This window comes from Danaus plexippus, chromosome 4 (assembly GCF_018135715.1).
Source record: "Danaus plexippus chromosome 4, MEX_DaPlex, whole genome shotgun sequence".
NCBI classification, from domain to species: domain Eukaryota; kingdom Metazoa; phylum Arthropoda; class Insecta; order Lepidoptera; family Nymphalidae; genus Danaus; species Danaus plexippus.
In genome coordinates, this window is record NC_083538.1 from 2,969,599 (window position 1) to 2,986,212 (window position 16,614).

The window sequence follows — 16,614 nt, forward strand, 5'->3', positions numbered from 1 at the left end:
TATGTACTTAAAATAACTAGCTTATCTCATTGATATTGTTATGTATTATTTAAATATAAATCTATATTGTATACGAAGCTGACAAAATATTTAAAATTTTACGGCAAATAGATTACAGTCTAACTATAATGATTTTATAAAAACGCTTTTCTGTTAATTGGATTATATATTACTAATTAACTAAAATTCAAGCAAAATGTTTGTTTTTCTTTTAAACATATATTAAATACATTCTCTATTCGCATTTAACGTAACGTCGTCTTTTTCATTCGATAGCCTGTATTAAGTATTTGGATCGCTAAATTGAAAGTTACTAGAAATGTATCTTTTTGAATGACAACTAAGAATCATGAGATATGACAGTCCTAAGTCTTGCTTCGATACGCCGAACAATCAAGGCTGTTAGGTCTGGTAATGAAAATGAAATTGTTCCGTAAGCTGTAACGTAACTCGATTGCGTACTAAGTTCCTTCGCCAATTTTATCAACATAGTTAACAGTAGTTTAAACGCTTTAATACTGCGATCACGTCTCAGCGGTAACAGTTTTGAGTGAAAGTGATTTATGGTAAGTTTATACGAAATATATATTTTTTTTTACATATTTATTAAATTTTGGATATCTCTTCATATAATGTCTCATTCGTCATCATCAATTAAATAAATGTCAGCAGTGTTATACAGATACCGACCATCTACATTTTGTTTTGCGGTTCATTAAAATACTGTCAAACAATTTCTATTTTACGTAATAAATAACGTATATTTGGCATGAGTAAGGTATTTTATGCTCCACACCTAAAATACGTTTTAAGCGACCTTGCAGTAATTTAAATAAAGATTATTATTAAAATTTGAGACATACAAATTTGAAGTAAATTCTTTCTTAAATAGATGGTGAAATAAAGTTTTTTTTTTTATACCAACCGACTTCAAAACATACCTACTTCAAAGAACAAGTACCTACTTTTAGAATAGGTAATTTTTAACTAAGTATTTTATTATATATAATATGTAGTTAATTTTTAAGTGGCTTCAATGCTATATAGTGAACTACTGTTTTCCTAATTTTCTGTTAGAAATTATATCTTTTTGAACGAATATTTAGATAAAGTCGAAGCAAAATCTTTCTGTTATATTACTGTATGTTAATTCTGTAATTAATCATTAATTAAAAGCACTAAACAATTTCTGTGAGATAAATACAAGTAAAATAAGACAATACATTATACAAAATAACGAATTAAAGAACCTAATTATATAATTCAGTCGTAAAAAGGTTTTGATAATCCAAAATTCTAATCGGAAATGTAACTTTTTTTTTATTTGACTACAGATAGTAATTTACATATCACTTTTTTTAATAATTACTGAAACAAATTATCTAGAATCTAAATAAAAACTCGATACTGATTGTTACGACGGTAGCTGTTGAAATAAAAAAAAAAACCATTAAAATCGCTTCGCCCAGTCGAAAGTTATGAGGTAACAAACATGAAAAAATATACAGACGAATTAAGAACCTCCTCTTGTTTTGAAGTCGGTTAAAAAGATATTATATTCAAACAGAGTTTATGTCCCCATTTGCTTGTGACTTCTAGTTCATAAAGCCAAGTAATTAATTACGCTTCTAAGTAAGAAAAGCATACTGCTCATTTAACATTCACAATTTACCTTTTAAATATTTGACCTTTAAAACTGTCATAGAAAACTTAATGACATCTTAAAAGTGAACAAGTTTTAATAAAGAAAAACTTGTGTTAAACAATATTAATTATAATTCCAAATTGATTGTGCTATTGAAGTTTCTGTATTGAATTTTCCTCGTATGATAGATTAAATACTATACAATAGCTATAAGATATGTGCAAATTAATTCTTGATATTGGAGAAAGAATTTTTAACTCTACGAGTATTTATATAAAAGGTCGTTACTTATTCTAAACTAAACCCTTGCTTTAGATGTCATACTCACGATTTACTGCACCTTTATTTATTTTTATTATTTCAGATGATTTCCCCAATAATAAAATGGATTTGTAATCATAAACTTTTAGCATTCTTGGGTGTAGCGACGTTTTGTTTTTTTGTATCTACAGTTGTTCTTTCTGTACAAAACAGCAAATTGAAAGAGTCCTCTCACATTTCCTCCGAAATGGTAAGAATGACCTAAACAAAATTCATAAAAAGTAAGAATTAAGTTGTTCAAATAACTATCACACTTTCTTCTCCTAGGATAACCGATATAGGCTCCCAGATTACATAAAGCCTACAAATTATCAGTTAAAATTGAGTCCAAACATAGCACAAAAAACTTTTGATGGGATAGTTGCTATCTCACTGTACATTACAAAACCAACCAAGACAATCACATTACACACCAAAGATTTGGAAATAAAATCAGTGGATTTTAAAAACTATTTTAATCAAAGTATAGAAGTGTCTTCTTCAAATATAATAGAAATCGCAGAGGTACTACAAGTCAATCTACAGAAGGAAGTAGTGCCAAATACGAATTATAAGCTAGAAATAGAATTCTCTGGCAGATTAGACAAAGGAATAGTTGGTTTTTATTCGAGCACAATGAGGAACCGAGAGTAAGTAGTTTTTATAAACGTAAACCATTAAAACATAAATCGATCACAAAAACATTTTATCTACCAACGCCTATAACCATTTAATTCTTAAAGATACAGCTTTGTTTCGTATGTAAAATAAATAACAAGGGTTAATATAGATAATTTGAAGTATAAATTTTTAAAGAAATATTTCATTTTTTTAAGCACCAAAAATACAAAGGAAATGTTTTGAATGCAAAAAAATTTTGTTCATCCAATTCGATTTTACTAAATATATACATTTATACTTTTATCTGTATCTATATCACCCACTTAATTTTTTTTTAGGTTTTTGTTATTTTCTTACAACTAAAAACTTTATTGATAAAATATATATATATATATATATATAAATCTTTAATTAATAAAGTCTTTATTAATTAATTATTTAGGAAAAGAAAATTGGAATTAAAAACAATTTTTATGTTTGTAGTTATTTACCTGCTTAATTCTTAATAATTTAGAATCCAATGCTTAAATAATATAAAAAGTTCTTTTGCAAAAGATTAGTTGCCACTTGTCAGTGTATCGGTGATGCCTGTTTGACAACATGAGTGTATAATACTTCGTGACACCGAATAAATGTTTTTGTCGGTGTTATTGCTCAGTTTTAATAATTTACCGTTTATATGTTACTAATAAGATCATTTCACGGTTCATTGAAATTGAAACCTGTTCGGTCTCTAATAATTTCTCGCTTTATATCCAATACTTCCATCGATATAATGGAGAATTCGTATAAAGTTAAACTCTCCGAGAAACTTTCCTCTTTGGTTCGACCAGCGCATTACAAACTATTGTTAAATCCGAATCTTAAAACTGGAACCTTCTCAGGAGAGGTTGAGATAAATGTTGTTGTTAAAGAGACGAGGAATTTTATAGCCCTCCATTCAAAATTTTTGGAAGTAAATGACGTAAAGGTAAACAAAAATCGGGAAGAAGTTTCTGTTTCAAAATTTTTGGAAGTTACGTCTTTGGAACAACTTTTGATTCAATTTGACAACAACCTTCCTCCTGGAAATTATGATATAAGTATCAAATTTAATGGAAATTTAACTCGGAACATTGTTGGTTTTTATTTGTCCCATTTAAAAGACAAGAGGTACTATTCACATTGCGATAGAAAATTCTTATTTGAAAGTTGTGTATACGCTAGAGTAAACAAATTATTTTTTACAGTACAATGGTTGCTAGTAAGTTCCAGCCAACTTATGCTCGACAAGCTTTCCCCTGTTTCGATGAGCCAGAATACAAAGCAACATATGACATAACATTAGTCAAACCCAAGGAGTACATCGCCCTGTCTAATATGAATGTAAGATAACATTATTGAAGGTAATTAAAAAAGCAAAACAGAACAAAAGACACTTAAAAGTGCAATCTATTTTGTTACACTTCATTGCTATTAATGAACCGTTATTGTTTGCAATTATTCTGAATCATACTTACATATTACAAGTACTATAAAGTAGAAGATATGAGGTCTATTTTTGTAAATATTTCAATGGAAGAATAAAAGCCATATAACTTGTAAAGGGGCCAAAATTATAATTGTAATATTTTAATAAAAATGTTTGTAGGAAATATCAAGGTCCTTAGCGAATTCTTCAGACTCCGAGGCAGTCACCTTTGCAACCAGTGTTCCGATGTCGACATACTTAGCATGTTTTGTTGTTTGCAATTTTGATTATAAGGAGGTCGATGTTAATGCAAACGGTATCGGAAGTAACTTTAAATTGCGAGCCTTTGCTCAGAAAGATCAGACGCATAAAATAGATTTCGCTCATGACATTGGGAAACGTGCCACAGAATTTTATATCAATTATTATGAAGTTCCCTTTCCACTTCCAAAGCTGGGTAAGAATATAGCTATTGTTTTTATTTTCCATAAAACCCACTTAATGTTAATTTATAATTTTTTTATAATGATTGTGTTTTATTATATTAGTGAAAATTATACAAAAATATGTCTTCATATTAATTCAAAATAGTATTGCTGATTCTATCTTGTATAAAGCCGATAAAATTGTCTCATTGGTGTTGAATATTCCAGATATGATTGCTATTCCGGACTATGTGTCTGGAGCAACGGAACATTGGGGTCTGATAACATATAGGGAAACATCCTTTCTTATCGACAATGATTTGGCGTCGTCAAGGAATAAATTAAGTGTTGCCAACACAGTTGCACATGAATTAGCTCATATGTGGTTTGGTAACTTAGGTAATAATGTAAAATATATATTAAGTACTTTTTTTATACTTATTTTTGAGAAATTAATTTACTTAATAATGTTAAACAATTATGAAGAATAATTTGTTTTAAATAAAATTTTTCAGTTACAATGAAATGGTGGGATGAGGTTTGGTTGAATGAAGGTTTTGCTTCATACATGCAAGTCAAAGCTTTAAATGCTATTGAACCTTCTTGGACAATGGTTGGTACTTTGCTATTGATGAAATATAACAATAAAAAAATATATATCAATATGTCTATTTTTTTTTTCTACTTATTTTTCAGTTGGATCAGTTTTTAGTGAGGACCATGCATTCTGTGCTAGATATTGATTCAAAATTATCAAGCCACCCCATTGTGCAAACAGTTGAAACACCCGATGAAATAACAGCCATCTTTGATTCTATCTCATACAATAAGGTTGATGTTACTTCTTAAATTATATATTTAATTTTTTTTGCAAATGAGAGTTTTAATTTAATTTTTTTTTTAATTTCATTGTTCAAGGGAGCCTCGGTATTAAGAATGTTAGAAGGTTTTATTGGTGAGGAGAATTTCAGACTTGGTGTTTCGGATTATTTAAAGAAATATAAATATGGCAACACCATCACACAAGACTTGCTTTCGTCGCTAGAACCATATTTTAGAAAAGATAATCCCACCCTCAGTCTAACGTGAGTACATTAAAGAATATTGAATTGCTGAAATAGACTGAATGCATACAGAAGTTATTCTATTTTCAAAAGTTACTTCAAAGATATATTTATCTCTTTCTCCATATTCTTTTAATCATATTCTTGCTCTTTATATTAATTTACGTCATCAAGTACTTTAACTAACATCTATAAACACTAGCACCTATTCAAGCATCTCGAATACAATGTTCTAGAGGTTTTAGAATCAAATCCTATAAATTTATATGAATTATTTGTTATATATTTATATATATTTTTATTTGATTTTTAATTAATATCACCTTAATATTTTACTCTAATGCTTTACTGTAAAAAATATTTTACACGTTTAGAAAATTAATTACACACAATATGTATTTATAAATATTATATGAATTTCCTTCTTTCTTTCAGTTACATAATGGACACTTGGACAAGACAGATGGGTTACCCTCTGATAAGTATCAAATCGGGTGATAAGCCGAACACCTACATCATCCGTCAAGAACGATTCCTCATAGATCCAGAGGCAAAAGACCCTGAACCATCAAAATATAAGTGTGTATAAGTCTATAAATACTATAATATATATTATGTAGAGAAGAAACCTCTTAGCATTCAATGGGTTCACCGTGCGGGTGCCGGGTCCATCGCGTTGCAGGGAGAGGAGCTTTAACAGTGGCTGGGATTTGCGACCCAGGTGTAGGTTTAAGGGTCCCTAACTAACGCGCGTTAAACGCTCACCTCCACCGTCCAAGCTCCTCTCCCTACCTAACCTAATTTGAAAAGAACCTACTAGGGCTGCCTTCGAAGTACGTTCTAAGAATGAATTGATATTAGTTCTGGACAGGCCCAAGTCTTTTAGTAGGTTGTAGAGAGATTTTGCTGTTATACTTTTCGCTGTTACTTTTACCTATTTCGAGTGAGTTCGTTAGTGAGCTCGTTTTATTTATTAACCTTGATGGCATGGTCTTCGGGGATGTTGGTTTCCCAAGGAACCGTGAGCTCTATCATCACAACGCGCTTTAAAATTCGCGAATACATAAATATGTCTGGTCTGGAGGACGACGCACAAATATCCTCTTGGATTATGTTTCTCATACGTATCCATCATTATAGTCCAATCCGAAGCCGCTTTAAGGATAAGGTAAGGCTTGACGTTTGATTTTGTAGCCCTAGTGCTTTCTCTCACAAAACCTACTGATCGCTCGTTTGTGGTTATTTCCCTTAGCGCTCTGGCTACCGAAAGACTAACCGCTTCACCTAACCTATCGTGATGACGCGAGTATTAACTGCTATCCAGGAGTACCTTACATCCCACCAGCAAATCCTTAGCAGTTCCAACTGCCTTTCCACAGATATAGCAAGTTTTTCGGTACCTTTACCCCGTCTTACTAAATTACTCTGATCTGGGAGAGTCATTTGGAACGCATTGGGATAAAATTTTAATCTAGCCCTGGGACATCTTTGTCTTTTGGGAGCGATGTAACGACTTAATCATGGGATTTCCCAAGGATATATCTCTTGGAAACTTTAAGTTGTTTTTAGAGCTCCGATGGCCTTACTAGACTCATCCCAAAACTATTGGGATCCCTGAATAAAGCTGATGAATCAGCCGATAGCGCGAGCCAAGTCACAACTTCAACATCTTTATTATTCCTTCATCTAATTTTGACAAAAGGGTTTTATTAAAATCATAGACGCGGAAAAGCCAATTTAAACGTGATGTTAGGTAGTTGTCGTAGATCCAAGCTTTTTTGACGTTACTGATATGTTGGCTATCTACCTCGTTAAGATCGTGTAAAAAGCTATCTACTATTCCTTTTAAAGATGGAGTATGACCTATATTATCAATTTTACGATCGAGAAATTTAAATGGTGCATTTTCCGTAACCGTGGAAACGCATTGACCGCCTAACGATAATCCCGGACAGATGAGGTATATTTTGTATTCCGCCTACTGAGACGCAGACAGTGACATTTACTTGGTTTTGTCCTCAATCCATCCGTCCACTCACAGAACTTATCCGCTTCATCCAATAGTACCTGACAGTGTTTGGGGTTACGTGTCACTATTGCGAAATCGTCAGCAATGGCTAAAATGGATTCTGTGTATTTGTTATTGAACTTGAACCGATACCCCCATTTTTCTGATTGCTGATTGGTTTATCTACGAAGATATTAATTACAATATTAAATAGTATTGGAGATAAATAACCTCCTTTAAATATTCCTACATTGTTACTCAAAGTTTTTGAAGGGCCTTCTTTAGTTATGATAGAAAACTTTAATTTTGAGTAATCTGACGCTATCATATCACCGTTATTGTTTATGCATGTTCGTGTAAATATAAAAAGTATGTATAGATATATTTATATACTATAAAATTTTATTTCACAATCTACACATCTAGATAACTGAATAAAGATTTGACAATACTTTTTAGGTTTCACAATATATATTTTTTTATTATTTCAGCTACCGTTGGCTCATACCAATTACATACACCAGTGATAAGGGTAGAAATGATAATATCACCTGGTTCCCTGACAACAGTGACTCGAGTGAGTGTTCATATATATTTAATATATATAAATATATAGTACATTATGGTAATTAATTATATTTACCCACAGTCCAGTTGACTTTAAATGATGGCGAAGAATGGTTTAAAATTAATAACAATCAAATCGGTTACTACAGAGTCAACTATGAAGATAGCATGTGGATTAAATTGGTAGAGCAACTGAAAAATAAATCCACTAAGGTAACTTATATTGTTATAAAATAATCTTATAATTGATAATTTTTATTTCAATTTGTTAATCATATATTTTATAACAGTAATTTTCATGCCTTACATCAGGGGTTCCCAAACTTGTTTTGTTTGCTGTCCACTTTGAGAATCTATAATTTTTTGCGCCCTATGTTTTCCCTGGATATCTTACCGACCCTCTTTAGGCCTGCAGCACCCACTTTGGGAAAGGCTGCCTTACAGTATATGTCTTTCTATGTTTATAAAATATATATGTTTGTTTGTTACAGCTAACAATATCAGACAGATCTCATCTCCTAAACGATGTGTTCGCTTTGGCAGAAGCTCAAATAGTGTCGTATGATGTGGCTTTAAACCTGTCTGCTTATTTGGATGTTGAAACTGATTATGTGCCTTGGGAGACGGCGAGCTCGATATTCTCCGAACTATCAGACAGATTACTAAACACCACCGCCCATGATCACCTCGAGGTTAAATATTAAGATTATTTATTAATGTTAACTCATAACCTTATATTGTATGTTAGTTAAGTTAACGTTTCATTGATTTAACTTAACATTTATTTAACTATTTTAACTTCCAGGTATATATACAAAAAATAATAAAACCACTGTATGATACAAGATCATGGGAGAGAAGTAACTTGACGGTTATTGAAGGGTAAGGAAAGTATTTTAAAATGAAAATCCTAAATAATTTTAAATTATTTGAAGGGTTTTTATACAATTTGTAATTTAGATTTTTTTTGTAAGTACACAATAATGTCTACTTAAAAAAAGCAATATGGCTTTTAACTAAAATTTTAATAAATTTTGATTGATAAAATAATATAAAGAAAATAGATTTGTTTTTATACATAGATTATAAAATCAAATAAATACTAATTTATTTATATGTTGTATTAAAATAGGTTTTTTTGTACATTTTCAGCTTACTCCGTACCAGAGTTCTCTCTCTGGCTACAAACTATCAGCTACCCGAAGCGAACTCGAAGGTCCGCAGTTTATTCTTGTCCTGGTTGAGTTCACCCAACGAAACTAAAATAGAACCGGATCTTAGAGACTTTGTTTACTATCACGGTATGTAAACACTATAAAATAGTTAAATTTAAATATAATTTTAATTTAATCACTAGAAATTTAAATTTTAAGTCGGTGATATGTATTTATTGAAAGTTCTACTCGTATAATAAATTCAAAATTGTATGAGGATTCATGTATGCATAGATAGTCTTTGACGAATGAAACGAAACCTCTAAGCATTCCATGGAAAATATACTGAACGTATTTTGATGAAACTTTCCAATTGTATAGCTTAGACATCAGAGCAACGTCCAGGCTGTGCTTTATCTACTGTTTCTGTGTGGTTTGTACCAGACCACGTCATAACAGTGTACGTAGTGTGAAATGCCAGGCGATAGATGTCGCTGACGACTGTTTAACATTTCTGATATATAAAAAGCATAACATTTCTCTATGAAGACAGTAAAGAAGACAACTCAGACGAAGTCGCGGTCAAATACTAGTCATTAAAGAATAGATTTATAATATTAAAAAACGTATAAAGAAAGGTTTTATAATTTTGATGTCGATGTCTGCACGTGTGTACCATGTCTGTATGTAACGTAATATCACTCGAGGGGACGGACCGATTAGGATGCGGCTTTTTTAATTTGAAAGCCAGTTCCTTGCGGTGGTTTTTAGGTATGTTCGGTTAAAATCGGTCCAGCATTGTCACAGTATCAGCTCTGTCAGAAATTATGTATTGCGTTTTTGGCGTATGATTTCTTTATGCTTATGAGTATAGTCGTTATTTGACCGATCAATGCGTTGTTTTTCTGTTTAATAAAATTTTCTTAATTGTATAAGGGATGAAATCAGCGACGCAGGAAGAGTGGGATAAATTGTGGCAAATATATGTGAACGAGGAAGACGTCCAAGAACTGTCCAAATTGAGGAGTGCTTTATCAGCGCCCAGAGATGGAAATATATTACAGAGGTGTGATTCGTTTAATTTGTAATTATATGACGTCAGACTCCAAAAAGGTTTTATTGCTAACCGTTAAATGTGCAAAGTTATAAGCAAATACGTATGTGATATAAAAAATTATCATTAAAATAAATAAAATACTATTTTTATTTTGATGTCACAAAGCCAAACGATTTGTTTTAAGCTCTCTATTATAAATTTGGTCTTCAAATGAAGTCACCGAGGACCGTTTTTTATAATAATTTTTTTTCGTTCAATTTGCAGCTTTCATGTTTATGAAACAAAAATAGTTTTCTTTTGACAAAAAAAAATTCAATATTTCAGGAAATCCATTCAATAAGTGTCTCTTACTTTTTTCGTTCATCATTTTTAAGACAAATCCTTTATATGTTATTTTCAGATATCTCACATTAGCGTGGGATGAGAACAATATAAGGAGTCAAGACTACCTGACTGTGGTGCAACAGATAAGTTCCAACCCATCCGGAACAGATCTCGTGTGGGATTACGTTAGGAACAATTGGACAAAATTCGTTGATAGATTTACTTTGAACAGTCGCTACTTGGGCAATCTTATACCAGGCGTGACCGGAAGCTTTAAAACTGTTGATAAACTTAAGGAGGTACTTTATTTTAAAATTCAATTACATTATATGTTAAAATATGATATTAATTATTATTACAATTCTAGATGGAGTCGTTCTTCGCTAAATATCCTGATGCGGGCGCTGGAGAACTGTCCCGTCAACGAGCGCTGGAGAACGTCCGCGACAATATCCGCTGGACCAACAAACACATGACAGTTGTGGCAAATTGGCTCAAGAACAGATTATAACAACATTTAAATATGGAATACGTTAATTTGTGGCGTGAATTTTGAATTTGGAACTTAATGATCCGTGGCGCCGGAATGTATGAAGATGATGTAATTTGAATTTAGAATTCACGAGTGATGTTTATATTATAGTGGACTTTAATAAAGTGTTGTTAAACAAATACCCTGTTTTTTTAAGGTTTTGACAGGTTTTATTTTTTCAAATATTTACTCGATAAATGTAGATTTTTTTAAAAGGTCTAGATTGTCTCTCCTGCTTGACAGAATGAACAAGTTTTAAAGTTGCAAGAGTATTTAATCCTTACAATATGTGTAGATAACCTTTTAGTCAAATAATAATAGGAGTAAATGAAACTTGATTGTATTTTTTAAGATGTTATTTATATTTTAAAATTTACAAGTGTTTAGTTACAGTTTCGCAAGTCAATGGGAAGATATTTTCATCCTGTTCCCTTTTTTCCCGTTTAGTTCGGAGGACAACGTGTGTTAGGTGCGAGACGTTATTGTAAATCCAAGATGGCGAACTAGTTTTTATATAGTATGTATGAGTATTGTATGGGCACTTGCTTGCTCAAAGACTTAATAAAATGATATGAAATGATAATGCTTTTGAAATTCATTAACTTTATATAATATTATAAAATATATGATTGATTGATTGATGAGAACGCCCGGTATGCTTGATGACCGAATGCGAACTTGTAATATTGCAAAGAAAAATGAATGATGATGCGTACATTTACATGATCTCGTAATTATATCGTATAAGTATAATATTGATATTTTTACGGTAAGGTTTTCAGTGCGAGACTAACTAGACTCCAATTCTAACAGTGCAAAACTACCTCTCATAGTCTAAGACTCCATCTCTCACCGTGCAAGACTAAAAAACGATTAGGTAGGTGGTTCTAAAGGTTCTACTTCCCAAAATAAAAAATTCACATTGCTTATTAAAAATTTATTATTTTCATCGTACTCATTATATTATTTTCATTATACTTAAAGAAAAGGGAATTAATAAAAATTAAATTGCTATTATTATTATATCTGCCTTATGTTTTATAATCTTCTTTCTAACATGATGTGTTTCAGATAATTATCTTATTATAATGAAATAATATCAAAAGTGAAGTATTGAAATATATTGCAGTAGATTTCTTAAAAAATTGCCAGTTTATTCAGAAGTTTGTGTCAAAACTGTGTACACACTATAAGTACCACGTACAATCTGAAATATTAATAATTAAATTAATAATCTGTAGATTATGTTGTACGTAATGGTGTATCCCACTCTATTGTGCTTATGTCTAGGCGTTTATTTAAATAAAGTTTCCTTTTTACTCATTATATATATATAAAATATAAAATAAATTTACCAAAACTTATCTATATATAAGATAATTTTATTAATACCATGACGAAAGTTGGTAAGTCTACGGTGACAAAAGGCCCCGCGTTTATGCGTCGGGACTGCGACATACTGACACACAAGATGGCTATTTCCTGTATTATATGTTTACTGAGACACCATCTAGCGGCTCTAAAAGGTCCCTCGCCGGACATTACCGCGCTCTGTAACGATTAAGGGGATTACTTTATGAATTTAAAAAAAAATCTAACTATAATTTTGAAATACCTATATTGTCTTTTATTCACAAATTTTTGATACGTTATAATATATGTTTGCTTTCTTTTATGGTAACTGAATAGTTAAATTAAAAATACATCTTATCTGACTATGTGACATATTCAAAGACAACTTATTCGTAAAATTTAGATATTTCACGAGTAAGTTGTCTTTGTCTTTGAGTAAAAAAATAATAATAGTGAAAGTCTAGATAAAAACCGTAAGTATAATATATTTCTTTGGCAATGAAAAGCATTACAATTTTAAGTGAAATTATTTGATTCACGTTTTGGAATACATTAACAGTCGTGTTAAAAATAGATAGGATTCTGCTTTGTACACACAGATTTCAGCTCACTGCTTTCACCACGTGTAGTTAAAGTTTTGGTTTTGTAAAATAGTACTACGATGTACAGTTCCAGTTCAGTTTTATTCAACTTCACTGCGCTTCTTTTCATTGGAAAAGTGTTCTTACCTATGTTTTTTTAACACTATTAGTTGAAATCATTCTGGCGTATACAAATATTGACATTAGAACTAGTTGCATAGTGAAAACAGTGGTGTGTTTGATTATATTTGAGAACTAGCTGTTACCCGCGACTCCGTCTGCATAAGAAAAACAATAAGAAACAATGAAAAAACTGAAGCTCCGTATGCGTCCTGCCTCCCACTCGCGCGTTACTAAGTTACTCTTTATTACATCAGCTACCCGTCAATGAAAGTCCCGTAAAAATCGGTCCAGCCATTTCAGAGATTAGCCGGAACAAACAGACAGACAAAAATTGTAAAAAATGTTATTTTGGTGTGTGTACCGCATACATATTCATACATGTCGTAAAAAACGGTTATTTCAATATCACAAACAGGCACTCCAATTTTATTTATTTGTATAGATAAACAAACAATATTGATTGAGATGATGATGATTGATGATTATTTTATTTGGTACTGTATATTACACAAATATCCGTAATATGGGTTATTACACAATAATACTACCAGAGAAGTTAGACCAAATCATAAACAAAAATTAAATTTAGATATTGTAAAGGTGCACTTTGTTTCTAGTGTAACTCATTATCCCCTTGTAATTTTTTTAAAGAGGTTTTTCGTAAATCTTTCAACAATTATATTAAGTACTGAGATCTTTATTTTACAACATCTTTCTTTGTTTGCTAAAAGAGATGATGAATTTGTTATATTTAAATGACATTTTATACAAAGTTTTGATTTCGTTAAAGAAATTCTTGTGTGTTCGACTGCAGAGTATATTAACTAAAACGTGATTGTTTTTATAGAGTTTACCACCTCATTGAACATGCCGTCTCCATACAGACAGAACAGGTAAAGCTGAATTAGTGTCGCGATTGGAAACTGCAGGAGAGATACTATCTCCATAGCGTCAAGACTATTCTGAAAAAGTGCAAAATTTTTTAAAATTTCCTTCTTGTTGCTCGACGGTTGGCAAATTCAAGAATTACGAAATAAAAACGTGTTTGTCGATTCTTTTCATTAAACTCGTAAAGACTTAATGTTTTAAACACCTTTATGTCTTTTGCTTCAGATGAATTACCTGGTAAAATATTTTCCTACCTAAAACAGCTATATCGGGCTATAAACCGGAGATGATTTTAAAATTAGAGGTTGCAGGATATTATTATTTGTCTTACCCATTTTAGTAATTGGACAGCAGCAGAGCATAGCGTCATAGCAGCAATACAAAAATATATTCCTAGAACATTTCTTATTAGGTCATCCAAGTCACTGATTGATCTACAATTTAATATTTAATGTAATTGAGGACAACAGAAAAAAATTACTTATGACAAAATTTTAAAGTTTTACGATTAGCTTTGTTATTAAATTAAAATATTTTTAAGGATAGTTAAGAGGTCTAAGCTAAAACGTCTTCTTTTTATTTATAGGGACTAAAAGGCGCAATTGTCCCATTTACACCGGCAGATAGATCCTAAATATATCTCTTAGCATTGATGATTAGGAATCAGAATGGGAATCTTTTTAGACCAAGTCGGGGTTAAAACAAGAGAGGATGGGCTAGGGATTTCCGACTTTAAATCATCAAGTCGTATTGTAAGTGACCATACTTTTACACTCACAAAATTAACAAAAAAGTGGAACTAATTATCTACTTCATAATTTTCTTAAAGAAGAAATGACTTACTTCAGTAGAGAAACATGGATATAATGACACTTTTTAATCCTACAGTGAGCACGATCATCTCTCCTCCTTGATAAGGATAGGTCATTGCCTCTTCCTCCAATATGTTCGCTGAACTGATGTAGCAATAAAAATTGACCTCGTATGAAAATCATCAACCCGACAGCAGTTACATCATAAACTGTGTGAAGTTTGACGCAATACTCAGCAGCTATAACCTCTGCTACAATAAGTACCGAATAACTAATAACATTAGCGTCTTGAGGGGACCATCCTGGTAAAATATGAGGATACATTCTGTCATTGCCCTTGTATACGTGGTATCCATACTCAATGAATGGCGACAGAACATAGACGTTAGCTGCATAGAAATAAATGCTAGACAGAATTTTCGCAAAACCCTGGAATTGTTTTGTATAACTGTCTATGTGTTCTGTTAAATAGTCATCTTCTTCATCCTCTGATTCGTATTCGTATGTTAAATCTCTTTTATTCAATACCTCATTTTCCAACAAGGTTGTTTGCGTTATGAGGGAATCCCAGAGTTTCTTAGACAGGAATATTGAAAACAATTTTGGGACACTCATCGTAAGAAATGTGAGTCGACCAGAACATGCCAACAGTTCATCCAGATCACCCAACGCCAAAATAAGAGCAATTAATTGTAAGAGATTGCAAACTAAGAAACAGAATATTGATATTTTTACCTTCCAAGGTACAGTGGTTTGTTCTTTACCGAGCAGCACCCCTGAATCCTGAAATAGATTGTCTATGATGTCTTTTACACTAGCTTTGCTTTTTTTGACGTAAGCAGTCCTCGGATTGAAAAGCCACTGAAATGTTTAAAACATTATTATTTTCTTTTCGTTTTCTCAATTTATGAAATCGTGTAGCAAATTAAAAAGCGAACAAAATTATAGAATACGCAGGGTGCTAACACTCCCTTAATCTTAAAATGTGTTTTTTCACCAGATATAGTCAAGAAAAATACCTTTAGAAGTGATCCCATATTGTTTGTTTGCTGTGAAATATAAACCCGTACTGTTGGAAAATGTAATCATCAAAAGGCAATTACACGAAAACATATATAAAAGTGTCGTCATTTTTTATTGACATTTTTCAATTAAATATTTTATTAAATATAAATGTTTGTTCACAGTACAATTTTTTTTTAGGTTAGTTATAATAATATGATATAAAATGTTGTCAAATCTTTATTCTTCCGTTGTGTTTTTTTTTGTGAATTTAGGACTATTTACAGCTACATTTATTTAAAATAAATATTAAACAAAAACTAATGCTTTTATATAGTTTTATATTTTTTTGGTATGTTTTTTCGTTGATGACGATGATATTAATATAGGGTATTAAAACTTTTACATAACGTTATCCATTAATTTCTTTGCGTCTTCCCCATCGCAGAGTATATAAAGGGATCTCAAATTATTTCGAAGATGGAAGGGTTATGTTGTTATACATATATATTTTTTATCAGAGTCTTTTCATATTTTTAACAGAAGTTTTACGGAGCCTGAATCCTTTTAACATTATAAATGTGAATGTACAACAATTGTATTTTGTGTGAAGTCACGTTACACACAATAGATGTCGCTGCTAGATGGATACGATGTCTGCTGTTTTAAGACACTATATTTTTTTCTCTTAGCCTAATTACGATGTTC

At 31.3% G+C, this 16,614-nt stretch overlaps 2 protein-coding genes across 4 annotated transcripts; one reads left to right on the plus strand and one right to left on the minus strand.

The window, feature by feature from the left end:
* The first annotated feature begins 409 nt into the window (after positions 1–409).
* Positions 410–11,287, plus strand: LOC116768361 (aminopeptidase A-like). Of its 3 annotated transcripts, XM_032659058.2 has the most exons (18): positions 410–566; positions 2,010–2,156; positions 2,234–2,595; positions 3,796–3,931; positions 4,197–4,473; positions 4,670–4,840; positions 4,957–5,054; positions 5,138–5,272; positions 5,360–5,526; positions 5,941–6,084; positions 8,005–8,090; positions 8,163–8,293; positions 8,572–8,772; positions 8,886–8,962; positions 9,233–9,381; positions 10,171–10,300; positions 10,692–10,914; positions 10,983–11,287. In XM_032659058.2, the coding sequence occupies exons 1-18, from the start codon at positions 564–566 to the stop codon at positions 11,124–11,126; spliced, it is 2,781 nt and encodes a 926-aa protein (XP_032514949.2). In that variant the 5' UTR covers positions 410–563; the 3' UTR covers positions 11,127–11,287. The 3 variants fall into 3 exon arrangements, with proteins under 3 accessions (XP_032514949.2, XP_032514950.2, XP_061381571.1); XM_032659059.2 differs by lacking the exons at positions 410–566; positions 2,010–2,156; positions 2,234–2,595 and adding an exon at positions 3,145–3,718; XM_061525587.1 differs by lacking the exons at positions 410–566; positions 2,010–2,156; positions 2,234–2,595 and having other exon boundaries at positions 3,812–3,951.
* A 782-nt stretch (positions 11,288–12,069) lies between these two features.
* Positions 12,070–15,976, minus strand: LOC116768668 (uncharacterized). The gene is made up of 6 exons (XM_032659446.2): positions 15,924–15,976; positions 14,936–15,765; positions 14,424–14,526; positions 14,062–14,166; positions 12,540–12,698; positions 12,070–12,354 (listed from the first exon to the last, which is right to left on the minus strand). The coding sequence occupies exons 1-6, from the start codon at positions 15,939–15,941 to the stop codon at positions 12,301–12,303; spliced, it is 1,269 nt and encodes a 422-aa protein (XP_032515337.2). The 5' UTR covers positions 15,942–15,976; the 3' UTR covers positions 12,070–12,300.
* Between the last annotated feature and the right edge of the window lie 638 nt (positions 15,977–16,614).

Excerpts from the sequence above, each read along its gene's own strand:
- LOC116768361 (XM_032659058.2), top strand. Across the intron at positions 8,091-8,162 it reads CCCTGACAACAGTGACTCGA|TCCAGTTGACTTTAAATGAT; the intron begins GTGAGTGTTCAT and ends ATTTACCCACAG. Across the intron at positions 10,301-10,691 it reads GATGGAAATATATTACAGAG|ATATCTCACATTAGCGTGGG; the intron begins GTGTGATTCGTT and ends TGTTATTTTCAG.
- LOC116768668 (XM_032659446.2), bottom strand. Across the intron at positions 14,167-14,423 it reads CTGTCCAATTACTAAAATGG|AATAGTCTTGACGCTATGGA; the intron begins GTAAGACAAATA and ends GCACTTTTTCAG. Across the intron at positions 12,355-12,539 it reads ACTTACCAACTTTCGTCATG|ATTGTACGTGGTACTTATAG; the intron begins GTATTAATAAAA and ends TTAATATTTCAG.